This window comes from Schistocerca gregaria, chromosome 2, assembly GCF_023897955.1.
Source record: "Schistocerca gregaria isolate iqSchGreg1 chromosome 2, iqSchGreg1.2, whole genome shotgun sequence".
NCBI lineage: Eukaryota > Metazoa > Arthropoda > Insecta > Orthoptera > Acrididae > Schistocerca > Schistocerca gregaria.
Window position 1 is genome coordinate 810,379,064 of NC_064921.1, and position 26,952 is coordinate 810,406,015.

Consider the following 26,952-nt stretch of genomic DNA (forward strand, 5'->3'; position numbering starts at 1 on the left):
CCTCATGTGTTCCAGTATTTCTACGGAATCCAAACTGATCTTCCCCGAGGTCGGCTTCTACTAGTTTTTGCATTCGTCTGTAAAGAATTAGAGTTAGTATTTTGCAGCTGTGGCTTATTAAACTGATTGTTCGGCAATTTTCATATCTGTAAACACCTGCTTTCTTTGGAATTGAAATTATTATATTCTTCTTGAAGTCTGAGGGTATTTCGCCTGTTTCACACATCTTGCTCACCAGATGGTAGAGTTTTGTCAGGACTGGCTCTCCCAAGGCCGTCAGTAGTTCCAATGGAATGTTGTCCACTCCGGGGGCCTTGTTTTGACTCAGATCTTTCAGTGCTCTGTCAAACTCTTCACGCAGTATCGTATCTCTCATTTCATCTTCATCTACATCCTCTTCCATTTCCATAATGTTGTCCTCAAGTACATCGCCCTTGTATAGGCCCTCTATATACTCCTTCCACCTTTCTGCTTTCCCTTTTTTGCTTAGAACTGGGTTTCCATCTGAGCTCTTGATATTCATACAAGTGGTTCTCTTTTCTCCAAGGTCTCTTTAATTTTCCTGTAGACAGTGTCTATCTTACCCCTAGTGAGATAACCCTCTACATCCTTACATTTGTCCTCTAGCCATCCCTGCTTAGCCATTTTGCACTTCCCGTCGATCTCAGTTTTGAGACGTTTGTATTCCTTTTTGCCTGCTTCATTTACTGCATTTTTATATTTTCTCCTTTCATCAATTAAATTCAATATTTCTTCTGTTACCCAAGGATTTCTACTAGCTCTCGTCTTTTTACCTGCTTGATCCTCTGCTGCCTTCAATACTTCATCCCTCAAAGCTACCCATTCTTCTTCTACTGTATTTCTTTCCCCCGTTTCTGTGAATTGTTCCCTTATGCTCTCCCTGAAACTCTGTACAACCTCTGGTTCTTTCAGTTTATCCAGGTCCCATATCCTTAAATTCCCATCTTTTTGCAGTTTCTTCAGTTTTAATCTACAGTTCATAACCAATAGATTGTGGTCAGAGTCCACATCTACCGCTGGAAATGTCTTAGAATTTAAAATCTGGTTCCTAAATCTCTGTCTTACCATTATATAATCTATCTGATACCTTTTAGTATCTCCAGGGTTCTTCCATGTATACAACCTCCTATCATGATTCTGAAACCAAGTGTTAGCTATGATTAAGTTGTGTTCTGTGCAAAATTCTACCAGGCGGCTTCCTCTTTCATTTCTTTGCCCCAATCCGTATTCACCTACTACGTTTCCTTCTCTCCCTTTTCCTACACTCGAATTCCAGTCACCCATGACTATTAAATTTTCGTCTCCCTTCACTATCTGAATAATTTCTCTTATTTCATCATACATTTCTTCAATTTCTTCGTCATCTGCAGAGCTAGTTGGCATATAAACTTGTACTACTGTAGTAGGTGTGAGCTTCGTATCTATCTTGGCCACAATAATGCGTTCACAATACTGTTTGTAGTAGTTTACCCGCAGTCCTATTTTGCTGTTCATTATTAAACCTATTCCTGCATTACCCCTATTTGATTTTGTGTTTATAACCCTGTAGTCACCTGACCAGATGTCTTGTTCCTCCTGCCACCGAACTTCACTAATTCCCACTATATCTAACTTTAACCTATCCATTACCCTTTTTAAATTTTCTAACCTACCTGCCCGATTAAGGAATCTGACATTCCACGCTCCGATCCGTAGAACGCCAGTTTTCTTTCTCCTGATAACGGCATCCTCTTGAGTAGTCCCCGCCCGGAGATCCGAATGGGGGACTTTTTTCCTCCGGAATATTTTACCCAAGAGGACGCCATCATCATTTAATCATACAGTAAAGCTGCATGCCCTCGGGAAAAATTACTGCCGTAGTTTCCCCTTGCTTTCAGCCGTTCGCAGTACCAGCACAGCAAGGCTGTTTTGGTTATTGTTACAAGGCCAGATCAGTCAATCATCTAGACTGTTGCCCTTGCAACTACTGAAAAGGCTGCTGCCCCCCTTCAGGAACCACACGTTTGTCTGGCCTCTCAACAGATACCCCTCGGTTGTGGTTGTTCCTACGGTACGGCTATCTGTATCGCTGAGGCACGCAAGCCTCCCCACCAACGACAAGGTCCATGGTCCATGGTCCATGGTTCATGTGAACTGTAATACCCTTTTCTAAAAAAAAAATAATAGTTTTTTTCTATGTGTGTAAAGATTTCGGTTATCGATGGAAACGTCAGAGATGTCGTGCGTAAATACTCGTGCACGAGAAGAAGGTGCAGCCTTCAAATCTTTTTAGACAGTTGCTAGGAGAAGCATGGCTCTTCCCATTTGTTTTTCCTACTCCAGCTTTTATAATGTAAGCACCGTGGGCTGTAGTTGTGAATGACTTCTAATGTAAGGAACTGATTCTGAGCTACCTACCTATTGTATCTTTATTACATCCACCAGATTACATGTCTGTGCCAATACTTATTGTGTTAAAATGTTATGATTCTCAGCTTTTATCGCGGGGAGGAAACAACATTTCGATGTGCCACCAATACGCCACTGGCGTGATTTTATTAATAAGCCATAATGCTAATTCTTGTTTATCACACGACCAGTACCTGAAGTCATTCAGAGAAGAAGTCTGAAAGTTTGTAATCTATCATAACAACATAGAGTGGTTATCAATTCACACTATGCAATTTACATTTTCTAAAATTCCATCGGTCCACAGCCTCAGTTGCTTCGTTCCCAAAACCAATTTTGGACAGCTTACAGACTACATTCGGGTAAAGTTTTATTTGAAATATTCGAGTGAGGAGAAATGGAAGCCAGCTCACATTGGCGACATTCATTAAATAACATCTATATTATGAAACTGTAATTGTTTTAATTGTTGTAATTGTTCGTTTCTTTTTCTTTATTGTATGAACAAACACTGAGGGAAAACCTGAAATCGTAACTGCTCAAAAAGAGACAAAAATGAAATGAAATAAGCAAGAAAATATAGAAAGAAACAAATCAAAATTCGGGATCAGAATGAAAGGATTTAAGGTAAGATAAAGTTTTTTGCTGCGCAATACTGCTAAAAGTAGGTACTAGGCTGCAAGTTTATGCTTTTCTATTTACATATCTCAGCAGTACACAACTTTTCTATCTCAGGTAGTCGCAACCTTCATAAAATACAATACAGCGAACAGCGACAGACATAACAATACGCAGTGTAGCTGGGCCAAGATTGACAATCTTGTTACAATTCGCAAAAAATGGCGTATTCCAATATCGAAGTGAATGCAGTCAGTATTGTGGTCATTCGACAGCGGCGTTAATATTCTCCATTGTCAGTTAACAGCAGTTATTATAAAAACGGTGCATTGTGGTTCATCAATTTTTCATCATTATGATCAAAACTATAAATTTTGGAAATTTGTGGTAAATTTCAGTGGGACCAAACTGCTGAGGTCATCGGTCTCTAGACTTACACACTACTTAATCTAATTTGAACTAACTTACTATAAGGACAACACACACCCATGCCCGAGGGAGGACTCAAACTTCCGACGGGGACAGCCGCGTGTACCTTGACAAGACGCCCTAGACAGTGTGGCTACCCAGCGCGCCTCAAAACTGTAAAAAAGTAAAAATGTGGGAAATGAATTTTAGTAAAATGTTACGAGATAAAAATGAATTAAAACTTGGAAGATATTAGTGCTACTGTGAAAGAAACCAATATGCATTCTCAACGTGACAAATTTCAGCACGAGCGTCTAGTAAACTCGAAATAGGACCAACTTTTGCAAAAGCATTTAGCTGAGATGTACACATTGAAAAGCGAAATAAGAATTGATATGTCCACTCCGATTACTATAGATGAAATGACTATAAATTTCGGTGTAGCAACGAAAAAATCACAACCCAAATTTTAGAAGTTTCATCGAGTGTAGCTAATTTTCAGACACACCGCAGTATCATTTCTCCAAATGTAGGACGAATACCTCAAGAGAATAAAAATTTGAGACAACATCAAGAAACGTAAGCCACCATGTGTCAAAATTATCAAATGTTCGCCAAACTAAGTGTATGAATGTCGATAAACTCTCTGGTGGAAATTCCACACTGCATGACACGGTACATACATTCCAGTCTAAAGTAGAACATTTCACTATAGAAGAGTTTGTAATCAATCATATAGTATAGAGCGGTTATGAAATCACGATAAGCAGTTTATATTTTCTAAAATTCCATCGGTCTGCATCCACCGTTGCTCTCCTTAAAATTACAATTCGATGACCAGTTACATATCTTTAGGAGTAATTATTCCAAATAAATAACCAACAAAGATAAGCACATTGTTTAATATATTAGTGAAGAGTTACAGTGAGCTGTGCAATGGTCGGTGAGTGAATACTTTTCAAGCAATGAGATTGCAGAAACTGAGCAGATTCATGAACTGAATGAACTCAAACAAAGTTTTGGCAAAGATGTGCCTGCTTGGCTACAAAATGTGTCTTCGCAATTGTGTAATTTGCTAAAGAAACAAATAGAAGTATAGGAAAGTGAAAGACACTACTCATAAACGGTTGTATTCACGTGTGAAAGTTCCAGTCACGTGAAAATTGAATGAAATTGTGGTAATGGAAATGTGTATGGTGCTCAGTTCCCCACTAATAACCTGTTGTATAATCCAGGAGCAGTACCTAACTTGTTGGCTGTGTTACTGGACGAGAGTTTACTAAAATAACGCCAGTTTCAGGTACACATCCCAGAGAAAAAGACTGATCACCTTGTTGTTTTTCTTAAATCATTTAAACTAGCCTTGCCTAGATCTTGGATAGACTGACAAACGTTTGTGTGATAGGCAAAATACAGGGCGACTAAATACAGGGCGAGGTACCATATGTGCAAACGAAACAGCGAATAAGTGTGTCCATTACAAACAGTTTGAAAGCGCTTTCTTAAACAAATTTTGATCTGGCTCGGTTCAGGAAAGATTGGGAAAACAAGTTTTTGTACCAAAATCGTTCGGTCCACGTCCAGGTAGCCTAAGACGTTATTTTGAAAAGTATCTAAATATGATTCACTACTGGGACGATCCTAAGTCCAAACGTAATATGTTGCGGATGTTAAAAGGAAAATTGCCGTCTGAGATACGTGAAAATCTTGTGCAAGTTCCATAGAGAAATAAAGAGTACTTTGTATCTGTGCCCGACTCACTGGATTTAACCCAGGAAGATAGGGGCGGCTCGAGACATAACAGTAATCACCTGGCCTTTTCGTCGCACTCGCGATAGTGTAACTAACCTAATTCGCAGGCAAAAACTTTGTTAATCACGTAGGACTCCTACTCAGCCGACAAAGGTGAATCCGGCTCCTCAGAACTACACACCGAATTCGCCTACTAAGGAAAGAAAGAACAAAATCCATTTACATCCAGGTTACAATTATGGAACTGGCGAATGAAACTCAATCGTGAAAAAATCTAAGTTTGCAAGAAAGAAGATTAAACTTTTAGGGCAGGTAATATCCTCAAAGGTAATACAACCAATTTATGGTAAAACCAGCGGAATCAAGAATGTCCCACATTCAAATATCAATAAGCAGTGAAAACCATTTTTTGTCACTGCTTTTTCTTCTGCCTTTTCGTTATTAAATAGCTCTACATCACTAGGTTTATTTAGGAAAAACGCTTTTTGGCTTTCTACGCAGGAATACAACAATGAATAAAAGAAGCACTGGTTAATTCGGATATCCTATGTCATCCTGAGAGGAGGAAAGATTTTTGTGTCGCTCTAATGCCTCATACACAGGTTAGGGCTCATATCTGTTACAAAGTAATCAAGAACAGGATAAGTATGAAATAAAAGTGATCAGCATATTTCTTGTAGTGGCCATTTTCGCAGCAGCTGTATATAAATTGCAATAAAAATTTCGATGTGCAACATGCAAAAGAGGGCATTATCTTTGAAACAACTACAATTTAAAAGTAATCAGCTTTGGAAGCAGCACCTCACTGAATGTCAGTGTTATTATTCTGTGACAGAATTTGAGACACTAACTACTGTGTGGACATTCAAAAAACTTAAGTTTCTACATTTATGGTATAAACATAAAGAGGTATACGGATCACCAAGCTTTGAGTTTTATGTGTCTTGCCGATTATTATATCCGCACCTAGCGCTCTGGGCATTATCTGTACAAGAATAGTCTTCTGTAGTAATCCTCACAGTAAGTAAACAAAACATTGTAGTTGACACAATGTATAGATTGCCCCAAGGTCTAATCGAAAATGCAGGAACACCAGAACAAGTAACAGATTATTGCATTTTACTCATGAGAGACGAAAACTATCGACAATACTATCATATGTGCAAAAACATGAAAGAATTACAAGAAGCAGATCCACATTGGCACAACGTGAGAACACAGCTGAAACTGAATAATGCAAACAGCTTGAAACAAATATTACACCTTACACCATAAGATACTGGTCTGTATGAGACAGCCCAACACAAACTCTCGGTGTGTATGCATTCTATCTGAAAGTGTAGATAAACTTATTTGGTGCACACAACGTGCCTGACTGCACTGCACTACCACAAAGCGTGTAAGGAAACTTAACCTATTTTGCTACTTTCCAAATATACTACAAACGTACATTGATTACTAAGCACTTATGTCATCTGCCAAGAAGCAAAATTCATCAGCAAACCTAGTAAGACTGAACGGAGCTCTTTTATGCCTAGCTAGCCAGTTAAAATTATAGAATTAAATTGTAGCTATTGACACTCTTACTCCATACCTGACCATCTTTGAACGTACCAAATACGTTATGGTATTATATGACTTTTTTCCAAATTTCTGATGCTGTATGATGTTAAATCTGCTATGGCTGCAGTACTTATCAAAAAATTTCAAATGTTTGTATTATCACAATAGGAAGACAAAAGTCACTACTAACAGCCAATGCATCTTACTTCAACGGCTGTAAATGGAGGCAATTCTTGCATTAATTGCACTCACTCGTCAAGCGCATCTTGCAAAATCGCAAAATAATGAAGTAGGATGTTAGGTTTTACTCAGAACTCACCTCAAATCTTCACAGGTGAAACGAAAACAACAGAAAGTGGGCGCTACTTTATGAAGGACCATATTTCATCACATGCTTTCCACACACCGGTTGTTATTTGCTGACAAACCCTAGAACCAATAAGATTCAAGGTTCTTACCAAAACAAAGATTTGAAGAAGTTTCAATGTACACAAAACTACTAACTAAAAACTGTGAAATGTAAATACCAGTTACGAGAATATTCGTTGTAGTGTTCGCCGGATGAACTAAAACACATGAAACATCACAGAGCCTGACTTTGTTTGCAGTGAGAATTAAATTTGCAACATCCATGAGTATCAGTGAACCAAGATCTGCAGAAGCTGGAGTTGTATTTATCCGTTTGCATATGATGACACTTATTAATTTGAAGAAGATGTGCAGTAACACCAACTCACTTTTATCTATGTTTATTATAATGTTAAATATTTTCACCCGTATGGCATCAGGTTGTTTCCTCTGTGTGCAAAAGTGCACATCAGACTTATGCTATGTTGACTACTTTCTGCGCGTAGCGCATATAAATACTACTACATTTATTCTGTGGAGAGAGTAAACGAGAGTCATAAAGAGAGAAAAATGAGCAAATAGTAAAATTATAGAAAATGATGTCCTGTCAATAAATGAAATCATCATACAAACACATTGCACTGTGTGCCATGTACCATCTACACACAATACAGTCACAAACACTTATATAATGTACTAGCCTCTTCACAAACTAAACATTAGTAGTACACTCACAAAATACTGGCAAGCAACATGATTGGTAGTGTACCGCTGACGCGAAACCATAACATTTAGGCGAAACCTGTTCCTAGGGGTTACTTTCTTCTGTTCGTTTTGTCTGAGCACTTGTTTCTTTTGTAACTGAATCATTTCTAAAAGTACCAACTTTGCTATCTATTGTTAAGAAAGGAACGCAAATTTTTTATCTATTGGATATGTATTTATCAGTGTATTTTAACTCCGTATGTACCATAGCAGTTTATCCTTTCAAAAGACTGATGCCATGGCACAAATGTTTCATAAATCACGAAGTCTTGGCACTTTTGCATGTGTGCAAGGGGACACAGAGGCTGAAAACCAATAAGACAACACTGTGTTTGTGAGGACCGCTGGGGTTCTGAGTCAATCAACATGAGTGACGTCACGCAACCTGCTCCTGTCATCAGGTGCAGACTGCGATGTAAGATGCAGGTTGCGAAGGACTGGCAGCCAGTACTGCGTCGCGCACGCAAACTGTCAAGTGTTTGGAATCAACGTTCCACCTGACAGCAGTGTGCTGCGCATATGCCATGCTGATACGTACAGATGGGCTACTCTGCTCCAAAGACTTAATTATGGAGGAACAGTGCACTTACTGAAATTGTTCTTATCGAACAAGTGAAAGAAATGTCTGCGTATATTAACTTTTCTTCTAGATGTTTAAAAGACGAATGACTGCTCACTATGAAACAAGAAATTATAGTTATTCAGGGGCACTGCAGTACCTCTTTCTAAAGAAATTACTTTTGTATGTTTGTGTACATTTCATGTATCGCTAGAAATGTCAGAGAGTTCATGAGAAAATACTTGTGCAATAAAAGAAGACAAGGTCTTCAGATTTTTTAGAAAGCAACTAGGAGAAACCTGGATGTTCGCATTTGCTTTCCTGCTCCTGCTCCAATTGTCGGAATTTAAGCATCGTGAGCTTAGTTGTTAATGATTAATAGTGTAAGGAACTGATTTTGAGCTAACAACGAGTTTTGTGTTCATTTACATTTTCATTTACATCGCACGTTTATGCCAATATTTATTGTCTTTTTGAGTTCTATTATTCAGCTTGTCTCGCGGGGAGGACGCAACATTTCTAAGTGGCACCGATCTGCCATTGGCGTATTTTTATTACTGATTTGGAATGTTCAGTTTTTATTATTATACGAACAGAGCCTGCAGTCATTCAGAGAAGGAGTCCAAGAGTTTATTTGTCAATCACACACCATATAGCGGTGATTAGACCGCGATACGCAATTTACATTTTCTAAAATTCCATGGATCCACATCTTTTGTTGCGTGACTCCCAGAACCAATCAGGCACAACTACAAACTTCATCCTGGTAAATTGTTATTTGAAATATTTGAGTGAGCGGAGGTGGAATGACATCTCAAAGAAGATAGAACGTTTCGATGAAAAGAAGTTTATTTTCACCACTATAATAATAATAATTCTAATCGTTATTATCATCTGCTGCAGTGGTCATCTGACGTCCATTGCTTGATAAAGCCCTCCTCTAGACTTTTTCATGCGTTACTGTCTTCACAGATACACCTTCATGCTACTTCTACACGTTACATAATGTCATCTACACACCTTTGTCTTGTTGTTAAACCTTTACTCTCTCCTGTCCACTCCATCTCCGTTTGATTTTCATTATCATGATAATTAAATCTTACATTTCAGTCTGGTCCCTGGAATATTTGTTTGTGCTCTAGACCCTCCCAGTAATTCCCAAGAGGCGTCACTCCATCGATTACTGAGCAACATTCAACTTTTTAATATTTTCCTCATAAAACGTCCATCTGACACAGCCAAAATCTAATACTTGCTACAGATACTGTCTGCAAAAACGGTGCTTCAGACAGATCAATATTTTACTCATGAAAACTCCGTTTAGTGTACCAAAACCATTCAAGTTCACTTTACCTCCTGCATTTATTTCTTTTAGTGTCCATCCTGTCATTGTTTTCAACGGTCCTAAAAACAAAAAACAAATGACTTGTTATATGATTTCCTTAATAATTTGTAGTGTTTTCTCTTTAATGTGTTTGTTATACAGTATCTTACTTTTATTGCCGGCTGGTATGGCCGAGCGGTTCTAGGCGCTACAGTCTGGAACAGGGCGACCGCTACGGTCGCAGGTTCGAATCCCACCTAGGGTATGGATGTGTGTGATGTCCTTAGGTTGCTTAGGTTTAAGTAGTTCTAAGTTCTAGGGACTGATGACCTTAGAATTTAGGTCCCATAGTGCTCAGAGCCATTTTTTACTTTTATTATTATTGAGTTTTAGGTCCAGTGGCCGCTGGTGCTCATTTTCGTTGGTGGGGCCCAGATAAAATGTCAATAAACTTTATAACAGAACTGTTCGAAATTATGTTTTATATTACCTTCATTTCCTTCATACTGCTCAAAAAGCTTTAGAAAAGTAGTAATTATGCGAATGAGACAGTTATAAATACAATTCACAAAATATAGTAGCTAATAGTGAAGAAAACTGATGAGCCAAAGAAACTGGTACACGTGCCTAATAATGTGTAGGACCCCCGCGAGGACGCCGAAGTGCTGCAACATGACGTGACAGGGACTCGACTAATGTCTGAAGTAATGCTGGAGGGAACTGACACCATGAATCCTGCAGGGCTGTCTATAAATCCACAAAAGTAGGAGGGGGCGGAGATATCTTCTGAACAGCATGTTGCAAGGGATCCCAGATACGCCCAATGATGTTCACGACTGGAGAGGTTGGCGGCCAGTTTTTAAAATCAGAAGAGTGTTCCTGGAACCACTCTGTAGTAATTCTGTACGTGTGAAGTGTCGCATTGTTCTGCTGGAATTGTCCAAGTCCGTCGGAATGCATGGTAGACATGAATGGATGCAGGTGATCAGATAGGATGCTTAAATATTTGTCACCTCTCCGAGTCGTATCTAGACATATCAGGGGTCCCATGTCACTTCAACTTCACATGCCCCCACCATTACAGAGCTCCCACCAGCTTCAACAGTCTCTTGTTGACATGCAGGGTCCATGGATTCATGTAGTTGTCGCCATACCAGTACAGAACCATCCGCTCGACACAATTTGACACGAAACTCGTCCGACCAGGCAACATGTTTCCAGTCATCAACACTCCAATGTTAGTGTTGACGGGCCCAGGCGAGGCGTGAGGCCTTGTGTCGTGTAGTCATCAAGGGTACACGAGTGTACTTTCGGCTCTGAAAGCCCATATCGATGATTTCATTGAATGGTTGGCATGCATTCACTTGTTGATAATAGAACATTGAAATCTGCAGCAATTTGCAGAAGGGTTGCACTTCAGTCACGTTGAACGATTCTCCTCAGGAGTCGTAGGTCCTGTTCTTGTAGGATCTTTTTCCAGCCGCAGTGATGTTGGAGATTTGATGTTTTACCGGATTCCTGATAGTCATGGTGTATGTGTGTGGGTGTTACGTTGACGAATTGCGCAACGGATTGATCTGACAAGTGCCCTTTGGCTCCTGCAAGAAGCAATTTCCACCCCACATTAATACAGAAGTCAGACAGACGTTCACCAAAAATGCCTGAAGAACTTTCAGCAATAAATATCTTCTGGAGTCGTCTGCTGTAAGGAAAAGACACAAAAATATTCTATTTTCTTACGAAACTATTGGGATACTTGGGTACTGGAGTATTGATAGTTAGTGTGAGAAAAACATTAAATGAACAGAAAATATTATTTATTATAAAATCTTAGAAAATAAAGTGAAATTTTTATTCATAAACTGATACACAAATTTCCGGGTTCTTTTCGGAGTAGGAGTTTACCTTTTATGGATAGGAATCCTGTTAATGAAATTTATATACAAAGTGTGGGAAAGCTCTTTTATCCCTTTTCTTTAGGAATGTTATTTGCTCAGCAGAATGGCTGAGAGCTGCGCCTACTCAACTTGACTAATTATCTGACTGAATTTTTCTAAGTACGGTCGAGACTGTCACGTGAGAAATGTAATGGAGGGACGTGAATTAAGTATGTTATGTCTAATGGAGGAAAGATGGGGCTCGCCTACGCTGTAGCACATAATACCGTGAGCTGCAAAAACTGCTGTCTGCGTCGTTCGCCGCTGGAAAATAAAAAAACTATCTCTTTCTATCTGAATTGACCTTCGCCAATCGAACTCTCACTACACCCTGATGAACTCAAGGACTCCTTATCTGCCGCTAGTCTAACTATTGGCGTGGTACACCAGTCAGATAACCAGTCCACCACGATGCCACTCAGTGTTTGCTCACAGGCGCTAACTAATACTCTGCCTGTGTTCACACCAAACATTAAGTGTCGTGGCCAACACAGTGAACAAACGCTTAATCGTGAGCAACTCAATATAGAGTATCACTCGGATTCGCTAGCGACAGAGGCACTCTCTCAGTACAGTACCGAGTAGAGACTTTGTTCCTCGCTCTCTGCGTACATGCACGAACGCACTCGCTCTCGCTATGTGTTCCCGCTACAAGAGCGTCACCGGAACGACTCCTCTCCATGCAAAAAGCGAAAGGGTATATCATCCACTCTCTTTCCCTCTCTCCTCTGGCTCACTGCGTCAGAAATAGTCTGCCAATCAGCGTTACTTTTGCAAACGGGGGAATGGCACTCTGTTTAAGCCAACCAATCTGGAAATATATCGCATCTGAATTAGGCGTTTACTGCCTGCCTGTGAGAACTCTGAAACTGCGCACTAGGTTCGTCAAACGAATGCGTATGCTCGGGCTCTCCCAAACAATACAGCGGGTTTTGCTTTTAAGGTGAACGCACAGGCCATTATCCCTTTTCTCTGAAAAAAAAAAAAAAAATGTTTTGGTCCCTGGGTCGTCGGCCGGCCGGCGCAGCAGCGTGCTAACTCACCTTCCTACGGACATCCAGCGGGCTGGTTGCCTCTGCGCAACAAAAACTCCTGTAGCTGTCGTGTCGTGACTGTTTGTGTACGCCAGCCTCGACTTTTTAATCTCAGTGCGCACTTGCGATTTATTTATTAGATTTGCATGTGATGCAAATTTGACTCCACCCTATTGAGTTTGGCCTCAAATGAAACATCAGGAGACCACGCCACCTTACAACGGTACACTCGTGAAATGGCCGTACGTGAGAATTGCCACTTCATCGCTACCTCAGAGTTGCTGTGTCCCATCTTTCGTGCGCCGACTGCAACACCACGTTCAAACTCACGTAAATCTTGATAACCTGCCATCACAGCACCAGTAACCGATCTAACAACTGCGCCAGACACTTTTGGTCCTATATAGGCGTTGCCGACTGCAGTGCGATATTCTGGCTGTTGACATATCTCTGTATTTGGTGCTTTAGGTTATTTACAGCAGTGTTTTCACCAACTGTTGTTATTGTTGTTGTTGTTGTGTGTGTGTGTGAGTGTGTGAGTGTGTGTGTGTGTGTGTGTGTGTGTGTGTGTGTGTGTGTTCGCTCAGTTTAGAGGTTTGGAGCTGAGTGGGTTCAAACTAATGTTCTCCAGCTCTCATCCTGGTGGATTTCGTATTAGTTCTTGATGTAGGTGTTCCTTTGGTGTGACTGTGGTGTAAAAAGAAAAATGGTGTAACTGAGTATGGAAGCATCCGACTTCCTCATTTGGAATGCACTGCGGAGTAAACATTGGGGAGCCTCCTAGCTTTTGCCTTTCGGCCAAGAGAAAAATCTCTGTTGGAAACTTTTGCTGGAAGATTTTCATGTGTGTTTTACCTAACTAACATGTTAATCATTGAGATGTCTCTCTTGGCAGGTTTCTTATACTGTAGCTATGAACACCTATTCTTCTGCCTGGCAAACGTGTCAATTACTCTATTAAAGTTTGGAATTTCTCTAATTTCCTACTTACAAATGCAGTGAACAGGCCGTAACTTAAGCCTTTCTTGATCCAAAGTGTTCCTGAGAAAAGTTTTAATTTTTTTAAAGTGCTGAAATTGCACTGTGTATCTGCTGTTGAAGCGTGTGACGTTATTGCTGCTTGCAAAGTTTTTTTCTTTTTTTCAAGAAATATTCCACAAAGGAACTGAACAGATCAGAAACAGTTGTAATATCTCTAAACATAGCATTGCGATAAGTTACTAACTGCAAATAAAAGGCCTGTAACTTAAGGAAAAGGTACTGAATGAAGTAACTGGGGAATGTTCTGTGAATGAAACGAACGTTTTTCAGTCAATAATTTCGAAACTACTAAATACATAAGAGTTTTTAGGTATTCCTTTCAGTTGATTTGTGACAATGCCTCACATGTCTTTGGCATAGGCTGTTTATATTTTGGATAGGTTTCTTGAAGAAGCAAAACATTAATCTTAACAAACTCAATTTCTTTCAGTGTTCACTCGTGTTTTAAAAAGAGCATACTCAAAATTACGTAATGCATTGGATATAGTAATAGCTTCTGCACGCTGCACCCGAACTGTGTTATAGGAAATGTAGACGTGTTTCAGAATCTCACAGAAAAAAAATAATATAAAGAAGGTACAAAAAGTCTGGACTGTGAAGTAAATTTTCCAAAGCAAAAAATTCTATTATTACAATGTCATCCAAAGTAGCCTCATCCTCAGAATTATCAAAACATTCCAAAAACTGCGATTTGTCCTCTTGAACACTATTTACAACGTGATACTGGAAGTTCCATGTAGCTGAAGAAATTGAAGGAATTGTCTTATTTCAGAGCATCCGTTAAAAAAAATTAATAAAAAAGAAGCACTTGGACAATAGGTAATGAGACGAGAAACGACGTAGTAAGTCCAACAGTATTTGTAAAGAACAACCTAACAGAATTTATATTCTTACCACAAGCGTTTTGAATAACTAAATTAGTTTGGTGCACTCAACGGTGAACGTAATTGGCATCTGGGAAAGTACTCTGCATCATAGTCGGTACACCACCATGGTTGCTGCTCACTACTGGGGCGCCATCATATGCTTGAGTAATTAGTTTTTCTTTAACACTATGATTTTCAGACTTCTTTCTAGAACCACACAAAGCCCACATTCCGTCCTATCATTAACATTTTCCGAGGAAAGCAATCTTTCAACAGGTTTTTTCCACTTAATATAGGCAGTATAACGACAAACTTATTTTTGTAAGTAATATCACTTGCATCGTCTGCCTGCACAGAACAAAAAGTGATAGCATTAACCCTACCAGTAACAACGCATTTTCCAATTTGCTTAATAACGAATTTCGTTAAATGCTTTCAACTTTTATTAACAACATGCTTTTTAAATAGGTACAGATGTACAAGTAGGATGTAGACCCTAAGCACAGCTTTTAGCATAATCTTGGCACCACCAAGACATTTTCAGCTACATTTATACTAAGTCAAGGGGTACTTTATGACCACTACAAGAACTTAAAAAAATTCGTTAACTGTAGTTGATTTTTATTAGCAATATACCAATAAAACTAGGTAGATCTGTAAAAAGGACGTAAATTTGGAAATACGAATATGACATTTGCTGCAAATAGTCACATCCACTTCTAAGATTTACGTATTTGGGTTACTTTGAACCGAAAAATTGAAAACAGTTACGGAATCTAGTATAAGAAGTGGTCATCTGACACGCCGTCAAGATTTCCTAGAAGAAGCAACAGCTCTAAGAAACTGCCACGGTAAGTTGACTCCCATTTTTCACTGTTAGGCCTTAGTACCATCCCACGAGTTCCACAGAAGTTAAGCTCTTTGCTAATCTGTTTAATATGTATCTATTTTTCATAACTAAATCATTACATTTCTGAATGGACGTTTTATACGCTTGATCACTGTGAGTAGCATTTTCTAAATGTCGTCCACTTTTCTTGATGTTGTGGTCTTCAGTCCAGAGACTGGTTTGATTCAGTTCTCCATGCCACTCTATCCTGTGCAAGCTTCTTCATCTCCAAAGAGCTACTGCGACCTAAAGCCTTCTGAATCTGCATACTGTATTCATCTCTTGGTCTCCCTCTACTATTTTTATTCCCCACACTTCCCTCTACTACCAAATTGATGGTTCCCTGACGTCTCAGGGTGTGTCCCATCAACCGATCCCTTCTTTTAGTCATGTACCACAAATTTCTTGTCTCCCAAATTCTGTTCAGTACCTCTTCATTAGTTACGTAATCGACTCATCAAATCTTCAACATTTTTCTGTGACACCACATTTCGAAAGCTTCTATTCTCTTTCTGTCTAAATTTATTATTGTACATGTTTCACTTCCATATATGGTAACACTCCATACAAATATCTTCAGAAGGGACTTCCTAACACTTAAATTCGATGTCAACAAATTTCTCTTCCTTCAGAAATGCTTGTCTTACCATTGGAAATCTACATTACATATCCTCTCTACTCGGCCATTATCAGTTATTTTGCTGCTCAAATAGCAAAATTCACCTACCACTTTGTCTCTTTTCCTAATCTAATTCCCTCAGGATCCCCTCATTTAATTCGAATACATTGCATCATCTATGTTTTGCTTTTGTAGATGGTCGTCTTTTATATACCTTTCAAGACACTATCTATTCCTTTCAACTGCTCTTCCAAGTGCTTTCTTGTCTCTGACAGAATTAGAGTGTCATCGGCAAACCTTAGAGTTTTTATTTCTTCTCCCTGAACGTTAATTCCTACTCCAAATTTTTCTTTAGTTTCTTTTACAGCTTGCTCAATACACAGACTGAATAACCTCAGGGATAAGATACAAACCTGTCTCACTCCCTTCTTAACCACTACTTCCCTTTCATACCCCTTGATTCTTATTACTGCCTTCTGGTTTCTGTACAAGTTGTACATAGCCTTTCCCTCCATGTATATTACTCTTGCTACCATCCGAATTTCAAAGAGAGTTTCCAGTTAACGTTGTCAGAAGCTTTCTTTAAGTCGACACATATCGTAAACGTAGGTTTTTATTTGCTTAACCTCTATTCTAAGATAAGTCGTCGGATCAATAATTAATCACGTGTTCCTACATTTCTCCAGTATCCAAACTGACCTTCCCAGAAGTCAGTTTCTACCAGTTTTTTTCATTCTTTTGAAAATAATTCGTGTTAGTGTTTTGTAATCATGACTTATGTAACTGATCGTTTGCTAATTTCCACACCTGTCAGCAACTGGTTTCTTTGGAACTGGAAGTACTACATTCTTATTGCAGTCTGTGGGCATTTTGCCTGTCTCATTCATCTCGCTCAGCAGATGGAAGAGTTTTACCATGGCTAGCTTTTCCACGGCTATCAGTACTTCTGACGAAATATCATATACCCATGGGGACTTGTTTCAACTTAGTTCTTTCAGAGCTCTGTCAAATTCTCCTCGCATTGCGATATTTCCCATATCATATACATCCAAGTCTTCTCCCCTTTCTATAATATTGCCTACAAGTTCATTTCCCTTGTATAGACCCTTTATATACTCCTTCCATCTTTCAGCTTTCCTTTCTTTGTTTAAGAGTGGTTTTCAATCTGAGCTCTTGATACGTATACACTTTTCTTTTCCCCAAAGTCGTCTTTAACATTTCTGTAGGCAGTGTCTATCTTTCCCCTAGTGAAATATGCTTCTAAATCCTTACATCTATCTTCTAGCCATTCCTGCTTAGCCATTTTGCTCTTCCTGTCAATCTCATTTTTTAAACGTCTGTATTCCCTTTCTCCTGCTACATTTACTGAATTTTTAAATTTTCTCCTTTCATTACTTAAATTGAATATCATTTGCGTTATCCAAAGATTTGTGCTGGGTGGACAGAGTCCACATCTGCTCCTGGAAATGTTTCACAATTTAAAATCTGATTCCTAAATCTCTGTCTAACCCGTATGTAATGAATCTGAATCTTCCAGTGGCTCCTGGTCTCTACCATGTATACGTCCTTCTTTATGAGTCTTAAACCAAGTATCAGCGATAATCAAATTATGCTTTGTGCGAAACGCTACTAGGTGGGTTTCCCTTCCATTCTTTTCGCCCAGTCCATATTCACTTACTATTTTCTTGTCTTCCTTTTCGTAGTTTCGAGTTCCAGTATACCATCACAATTGAATCTCTTCATCATCTGTGGAGCTAGTTGGCATATAACCAATGTGGCACGTGTGGACTTCATGCATTCACTACGATGTTTATAGTAGCTTACCCTGATTCGTACTTTCTTATTCCTTATGAAACCCACTCTTATATTACCCCTATTTGACTTTCTATTTATAACCCTGTACTCACCTACCCGAAAGTCCTGTTCCTCCTGCCACTGAAGTTCACTATTTAGGACAATATCTAACTTCAATCAATCCATTTCCCTTTTTAAATTTTCTAACATACCTGCCCAGTTAAAGGATCTAACATTCCACTCTCCGATCTGTAGAATACCAGTGAGTAGTCCCCGCCTGGAAATCCGTATGGTGGAATGTATTACCTCTGGACTATTTTACCCAAGAGGATGTCATCATCATTTAACCATACAGTAGAGCAGCACAGCAAGGCCGTTTTGGTTCGTATTACAAGGCCAGATCAAGCATTTATCCAGACTGTTACCCCTAAAACTACTGAAAATGTTGCTGCCCTTCTTCAGGAACCACACGTTTGTCTGGCCTCTCAACAGATACTCCTCCATTGAGGTTGCACTTCTCGTGATGCTACCTTTGTCGCTGAGGCACGCAATCCATGCCACCCACAGCAAGATCCACGGTTCATGGGGTGATGGGGGGGGGGGGCACTTTCCCCATGTTGATCCATTGGATTTAAGTGAACGAATTAAGAACAAGTTTTCTCATCTTTCTTCATTCGTTCATTTAAATGCGTTAGATTCTTACAGCGCACTCTTGTCCTCAATGCTTCATCAGTGCAATGGTACAAGGAAAATAACTTTTCTTTCTCTTCACTCGCTGTTAACCATGACTTTTTGCACAAACATATCTTGTAAAAAGTTCTGTTCTTCTTTCCTTATTTCCAGAAAGTTCTTTTCTTCTTTGAGACATTGAAAATCATTTGTTTCATGTCCACCTAAGCGCTTGATTTCTAGCGTCTCTTCCATAATAAATAAAAGGCCTTTTCAGCTAACAATCTATTTTATTCATTTGAAAATCCCTGTAAGAATACTCTAGTTCCTACCACACAGTTACAGAATACGAAACACCACTGAAAGATGGTTCCGTTTGCTGTTTGCAACATTTTCCGTTGACGAATGACAGTAGGGAATTGGGGGTGGGGGTTGAAGAATGCAGTAAGGCAAGCGAAAGCGACTACAGGTAGGAGCGTTAATTGATATGAATGAACATTGGGGCTACGGGGCCAAGCTGGCTCGTCTCAAACATTCTGCAGATATGCACACAGTTGGGCAAGGAGAAGAGAGTGATAGGGTGACAGAAATAACAGGGTTCAGAGGGTTGTGGGGAAAGAGGGGTGTGCCTCAGTTGGGCCATCCGTTGGGCCTGGCTGCGGCCGCCTATGCTATGGCAAGGGGACATATGGTGGGACGCAAACAGCTCCCCTTCTCACTGATAGGCACATAGTTTCATCTGAAACATTCTCTTATTTTCCTGTTTTCCCCTGCAAAATTTTTGGCTGTTGCGATAAGTCCCTTTACTAAATAATTATCCTTCCACATATGATTATACAGTTTTCATTATATGAAATCCAGAACTTGTTAGTGTCTCTCTTTCTTCCTATCTGGTCAGTGGCCTTTATCCAGCCAACACTGGGTTGCGACTGGTACAGTATGCCCCTATATTGCGGAAAACCAACCATACCCACATGTAAGGTGTCAGGCAAATCCAACACCTTCCATGAAAACCCTGACATAATAAGCAAATCTAGTAGTATGTCACATAGCACGGAATAAATCTACATCTACATCTACATGACTACTCTGCAATTCACATTTAAGTGCTTGGCAGAGGGTTCATCGAACCACAATCATACTGTCTCTCTACTATTCCACTCCCGAACAGCAAGCGGGAAAAACGAGCACCTAAGCCTTTCTGTTCGAGCTCTTATTTCTCTTATTTTATTTTGATGATCATTCCTACCTATGTAGGTTGGGCTCAACAAAATATTTTCGCATTCGGAAGAGAAAGTTGGTGACTGAAATTTCGTAAAAAGGTCTCGCCGCGACGAAAAACGTCTATGCTGTAATGACTTCCATCCCAACTCGTGTATCATATCTGCCACACTCTCTCCTCTATTATGTGATAATACAAAACGAGCTGCCCTTTTTTGCACCCTTTCGATGTCCTCCGTCAATCCCACACCGCGCAGCAATATTCTAACAGAGGATGAACGAGTGTAGTGTAAGCTGTCTCTTTAGTGGATTTGTTGCATCTTCTAAGTGTCCTGCCAATGAAACGCAACCTTTGGCTCGCCTTCCCGACAATATTATCTGTGTGGTCCTTCCAACTGAAGTTGTTCGTAATTTTAACACCCAGGTACTTAGTTGAATTGACAGCCTTGAGAATTGTACTATTTATCGAGTAATCGAATTCCAACGGATTTCTTTTGGAACTCATGTGGATCATCTCACACTTTTCGTTATTTAGCGTCAACTGCCACCTGACACACCATACAGCAATCTTTTCTAAATCGCTTTGCAACTGATACTGGTCTTCGGATAACCTTACTAGACGGTAAATTACAGCATCATCTGCGAACAGTCTAAGAGAACTGTTCAGATTGTCACCCAGGTCATTTATATAGATCAGGAACAGTAGAGGTCCCAGGACGCTTCCCTGGGGAACACCTGATATAACTTCAGTTTTACTCGATGATTTGCCGTCTATTACTACGAACTGCGACCTTCCTGACAGGAAATCACGAATCCAGTCGCACAACTGAGACGATACCCCATAGCTCCGCAGCTTGATTAGAAGTCGCTTGTGAGGAATGGTGTCAAAAGCTTTCCGGAAATCTAGAAATACGGAATCAACTTGAGATCCCCTGTCGATAGCGGCCATTACTTCGTGCGAATAAAGAGCTAGCTGGGTTGCACAAGAGCGATGTTTTCTGAAGCCATGCTGATTACGTGTCAATGGATCGTTCCCTTCGAGGTGATTCATAATGTTTGAATACAGTATATGCTCCAAAACCCTACTGCAAACGGACGTCAATGATATAGGTCTGTAGTTAAATGGATTACTCCTACTACCCTTCTTGAACACTGGTGCGACCTGCGCAATTTTCCAATCTGTAGGTACAGATCTATCGGTGAGCGAGCGGTTGTATATGAGTGCTAAGTAGGGAGCTATAGTATCAGCGTAATCTGAAAGGAACCTAATCGGTATACAATCTGGACCTGAAGACTTGCCCATATCAAGCGATTTGAGTTGCTTCGCAACCCCTAAGGTATCTACTTCTAAGAGACTCATACTAGGAGATGTTCGTGTTACAAATTCTGGAATATTCCATTCGTCTTCCCTGGTGAAGGGATTTCGGAAAACTGCGTTCAATAACTCCGCTTTAGCGGCACAGTCGTCGATAACAGTACCATCGGCACTGCGCAGCGAAGGTATTGACTGTGTCTTGCCGCTTGTGTACTTTACATACAACCAGAATTTCTTCGGATTTTCTACCAAATTTCGAGACAATGTTTCGTTGTGGAACCTATTAAAGGCATCTCGCATCGAATTACGTGCCAAATTTCGCGCGTCTGTAAATTTTAGCCCATCTTCAGGATTTCGCGTTCTTCTGAACTTCGCATGCTTTTTCCGTTGCCTCTGCAACAGCGTTCGGACCTTTTTTGTGTACCACGGGGGATCCGTTCCATCTCTTACCAATTTATGAGGTATAAATATCTCAATTGCTGTTGCTACTATATCTTTGAATTTGAGCCACATCTCGTCTACATTCGCATAGTCAGTTCGGAAGGAATGACATTAAATTAACCAAAGTAATACGAGTAATGAGTGAGCAAATGGAATACCACAGACTAACACAAGAATACCTAAATGCATGTCGTACCTTCCCACCGTGAGGCAGATGCAGTTCCGAGGGGAGAAACGAGGACAGAAGCCGAGAGCAGAACCGTGTTAAGCTAGAAGGCCCTACGATAACGGACGGAGTGGACACCCACGTCGCTAGCCCACCGCTAAGTCTACCACCCGCATGTTTTAGCGTGAGGCTTTTTCGCGTCTCTGTTACGTCAAGGACCACCCCCCAGCCCATGTTAAAAGCTAGAGCCCTCCATAAAAACAGTATAGATCTTACGATAACACAAAAAGGGCCACTACCACCCGCAAGTTTTAGCGTGAGACTTTTTCGTGTCTCAGGTACGTCAAGGACCACCCCCCAACCCATGTTGAAAGATACAGCCCTCCAGAAGAACAGTATAGATCTTACGATAACGCTAAAAGGACCACACCAGCTGCAGGTTTTAGTGTGACACTTTTTAGCGTCTCTGTTACGTTGCAGACTTTAAAAACATTGCCCCACCACGAAAAGTATAACGTTTCTCATTGGATAGACAGAATTTCTGTAGGCAGAGCTTAAGGTTAACATTGAGACCCTGATTGGTCAGATTAAAACATAGCCAGATAGTTTTTTTTTTAAACCAACTTCGGTAAATTGTAGTAACGAGAAGTTAGAAAGAGTTGGTTCCGAGACGGCGAGCTGGATGGCTGGTGCGCCGGCCGCTGTCGCCCTGACGCTGCCTAAACACCGACAAGGTAATGAACGCACGCGATGCCACATTTTTGAGCGCATAAGGCTTCACTCAGAACCGCAGAAGACACCCCCTTTTTGCGTAATACTAGTGTCGATCGTCAATTAAAACTTATGCTGTTCACATTTGCCACTTGAAGTGAAAATCTGAAAGGCGATAATTTTTCTGTTATATAGTTATTGAGAAGCCAAATCAGCCACTGTAATTTACGACAAGTTAGATAAGTAATTAAAGATAATTGAGGGTCACTGTAGACCATTTTGATAGTTTTCTCTTTTGTGAAACTTAATTTAAACATAGATTATAGATGTGATATGGCATAGGTCATCCTTCGATCCATTGTAGAACTTGGAAAACCACTCAGGGAATATTCGTTCACATTTTTGTTGAACGCAGTTGGTTTTTACCATCCTGTATTGAAACATTTCCTTTTATCAATATTGCAATTTATAAACGATGTTTTAAGAGTAGAATAAAATTATGAATGGTAAACCTAACTGCTTTTTTCTTCGTTATTTTACCAGCTAACTAAAAATAGGAAAGCCTTGAACCCTTTCCACTATATTTAGTTAGTATTAAGATTCTTTTTCAGGGAGTGCAGTGGAGCTGACGCTGAGATCATTTAGTATTTGGTTATATCATCGATAGTCTCACTGAACTCTTCTGAATTCTACATGTCATGTGTGGTCTGGCGTCTCCTTACCAGCAACAGGTCCCAGGTTCAAACTAGTCAATTGCCTAAAAAACACGCTCAGAGCGTCGTTGCGCGAAAGTGGTAGGGAGACACGATATAGAACAAACAGACACCACCATGAATGTTTAGACACATGTAGGCTGTTATTTCGAGAGGTTCGCCATTACAGATTTTAATGCTACTATCAGGTCGATACACCCTATGGATAAATGTGTGTACCTATAACGTCTGTGTCTACTGTAACCACACGATTAAATGTGACATCGTGTTGTGTAGTGTTTGCACCCCATATATCTGAGGCAGAATGTGGGAACCACCCCAGCATTCGCATAATTGGATGTGAAAAACCACCTAAAACACATTCAGGCTGGCCAGCAAAGTGGTCCTCATCGTCAATCCACGAGATGCATTGAATTCAGGGCCAGTGGGTTTTTCCTTGTCTTAGAAGTGGGTGCTTTTATGCACTTGGCTTTCAGTACAAGTAATCTGTTATTATCTGTTACAGCTTTCTACTCTTTAGAAAAGTTCTCTTTTTCAGTAATTATAATTTTCTGCCTGATACTTTTCTTTCTTTCTAGTTTTGCATCTATTTTCCTCTACATGTAGTGAGTCGACAAAGAATGTGCAGAACAGTAATTATTTCATCAGAGATATTGTAGCATTTGACAGCAAAGTCAAATGAAACATTTAGTTAACTGTCAATATCTGTAAAATGTTTAATTCTGTTATTTGTAATTACATTAAGCTCACCTGACAGTGAGGGTAACTGTAACAGTGTTTGTTTTGTATAGTCAAAGAAATTTCATAGATTTCTCATTTATTTTCACTTCAAAGTTCCCCTTTTTCCATTGTTTCTTTTAATTTCTCCTCTGACTTTTTGATAACTACAGTGTAGTTCATGACATTTTGTTCCAGTGTATTTCATTTCCCTCTTCCCCACTCACTTTCTGAGAACCATGTTGTGTGACTACTGCTTTCCATTTCTATCATAGATAAAGGTATAATGTGATACTGATAAAATCAGAAATTTTAAACTAGGAAATACAGGAGTTCTTGCAATAATAAGTAAAAGATGTCTCTGTGAATTGTCTTATTATCCTTATCACCAAATTCTTTCTTAAATTCAGTTCTTTCACATATGCTGTAAGTACTGTTTATGTTTAATTATGATTTCTGTTGCCTTATTAAGTGCTGTAAACTTTTAATTTATATGATTATAGTATCAGTTTTAGTAGCTTGTTCACTACTAGTTAATGAATGTTAGGAAGCCAGCGATAAACTGACAGTAATTTTGTTGTGCTTTGTAGTAATAAGAAAAGATACATTTCAGATGGAGAAAATGAATACACTCTCCTGTTACCTTAATTTTCTAGAACATTGTTCACAATTTCATAGACAGTTTTTGATCGTAGAATATTGAAAACAGTTATCATATGTGTTACTGTATAGGCGAATCACTTTGTGACAGTTTCTTATGGTTGTTTTAGGTACTGGTGTGGCACACTCAGACTAAGAAGAATAAACCATCAGCAGCGCTAGACATGAAAAAATACAATAATACAAATTTGGTACTTCTCAAGAAAGTTATTGTGTAGGGATGATACAAACGTAACAAAAGTATCATCAAAACTTTAAGACCTGTGATATAAAATCATTTTCTGCTAATTTTATTAACTGCAAGTCACACTTCATTCTTCCATTTAAATACTTTATTTTTGTGCTCAAAGACTAGTACTCAACACTTTCTTATCAGTATACTCTTCCTTTGATCTTCAGCTGTTAACATGACAACATTATAGTACATTTTTAAGTTTACTTATAAATGCTGAACAAATATCTTCCTTCTAAATCAAAGGAAATATTCATTTTAGAAATCATCTTCTATATAATCCTTCATTTCTAACATTATTGATCGTATCATCGCTGTAAGAAAGTGCTTTCCAATTTGTAAATTAGGAACCTATATTTACCTTAAGAAACTTAGAGCTATGATCTGCGAAAATGTGAACAAATATATACCTGCTTCGACACCAATAAGCTGTCACAGTCTGTGGTTACTCTATCATTGTTAAGAGTAGAAGTAAAAAAGGAACAGAATACTCTTTTCTGTGTGCCTGTGTGTAAGTGTATGTGTGGGGGAGTAAGAGGGAAATGGGAAGGGGGAGAGAGAAAGACACGCACAAACGCACACACATGTGAACAGAGAGAGAGAGAGAGAGAGAGAGAGAGAGAGAGAGAGAGAGAGAGAGAGAGAGAGGAGGTTGGGGGCAGGGAGGGGGGGCGGTGAGAGAGTGAGAGAGAGCGAGACCCCAAGTAAGTTACTGTAATATGTGTGAATATGCTAAGTCAAGGACATGAAGTGCTCCTAAATTTATTTTAACTGTAATTATGAGACACTTGAATCACAGAGATCAGACTATTACAGAGAGCAATAATATATATTTATTTGCCTAAAGAAGATATTCTAAAATATCTGTTTCAGTCAGGTTATCAACATACTCACATTGAGCAAGCAAAGAAACATATACCATCCTACTTGTAAGTGCCTTTACTATCGCTGTAGGACTGTCACACTGGCAAATATTTTATATGCTTTGAATTCAATGTGGTTGTAAAGTGACAAATTATGTTTTCATGTAATAATTTACTAAGCTCTGTAACAGTTTTGTAATGATGTCCATTAACAACACGAAAAGTCTCTTAACTCACTGTTTATTCTACTACTCTACTGCATATCCTTGGAACTAATTTTCCCTCAACTACAGAAGTACTGTGTTATTAATGAAATGAATATAAAGTACGTAATTTATCAAACAGCAGTAAAAACTGATTAGTACTTACTGCAGGGAAGATAGCTGTTTTGAAAAGCATTTCTACTTAGAAAGAAGAAACAGGTAGAGAAGAAAATGCCAATGATACTTCAACATTTAATTTGATGCAAGAATATTGTTTGATTACCCACTGCAATTATGCACATAGAAAACTAAAAGAATATATCAGACTGTCGTATTCTACAAATGAGTGTACTTGTAACTTAGTATCCTATGATGAAACTGAAAGATACATGAACAATAACAATCATACGCAATGGTAAAGACTCTTTTAGTTTTAATCGAGAGGAAAGAAGGGGACCACACAAAAGTGGCGCATTGTTGAGCGGAGGGTAAAATAATCTATATCTTTTTCTCAGTTTAATAGAGCCTGAAAATTGTTTTTTGCTGTCAGCCAGAAAGCGATGGATAATATACTGATCATAATTTCTATTCTACAAGTTCACATCACTCATTGTATTCACTGCAAGAACATGTTCATATTTTGTATTTGCCCAATGGGATCAGGAACTGTGATTATAAATAAAAGTTTTGAGACATAGCTGGATAATATATTCACTAAAAGTTCACATGCACGAAATATAATAATATGTATGATAATAATAATAACGTCCTTATCAGAAATATCACTATTAAAAATTCAAAGGTGATCTCTATGGGAAGCGCCAAGTAAAATGGTCTATCGGCCTGGCTCGTAGTCACCAAAGTTAGTTGCTTGCCTTAGAAGTGGAAAATAATCTCACCACTCCCAACGCAATTTTGTCAACATTAAGTTGGCACACAAACAGTTTCTTCAGTGAAAACTAAGCGTTCCAGTACGGTGTACAGTCCTCACGAGTTCACTTCCTACTTTTTCTGAAAACGATATTGGTAGCTATCCGCCTGTGACGACGTTCGAGGCACAGCGTTCGCAGTCATTTGACTGACGCAGACAGGTTGATGTCTTGGTCCGAAAGGTC

The 26,952-nt window shown here is 39.3% G+C and overlaps 1 protein-coding gene across 1 annotated transcript in view; it reads left to right on the forward strand.

Annotated features, from left to right (window-relative positions):
• Positions 1-25,552, forward strand: part of LOC126335109 (galactosylgalactosylxylosylprotein 3-beta-glucuronosyltransferase P-like) — a 171,614-nt gene extending 146,062 nt beyond the window's left edge. The window contains exon 6 of the mRNA XM_049998052.1: positions 24,650-25,552. Within this exon, the coding sequence (XP_049854009.1) occupies positions 24,650-24,757 (108 nt within the window). The 3' untranslated portion in view covers positions 24,758-25,552. The remainder of the gene's footprint in view (positions 1-24,649) is intronic.
• Positions 25,553-26,952: the final 1,400 nt, after the last annotated feature.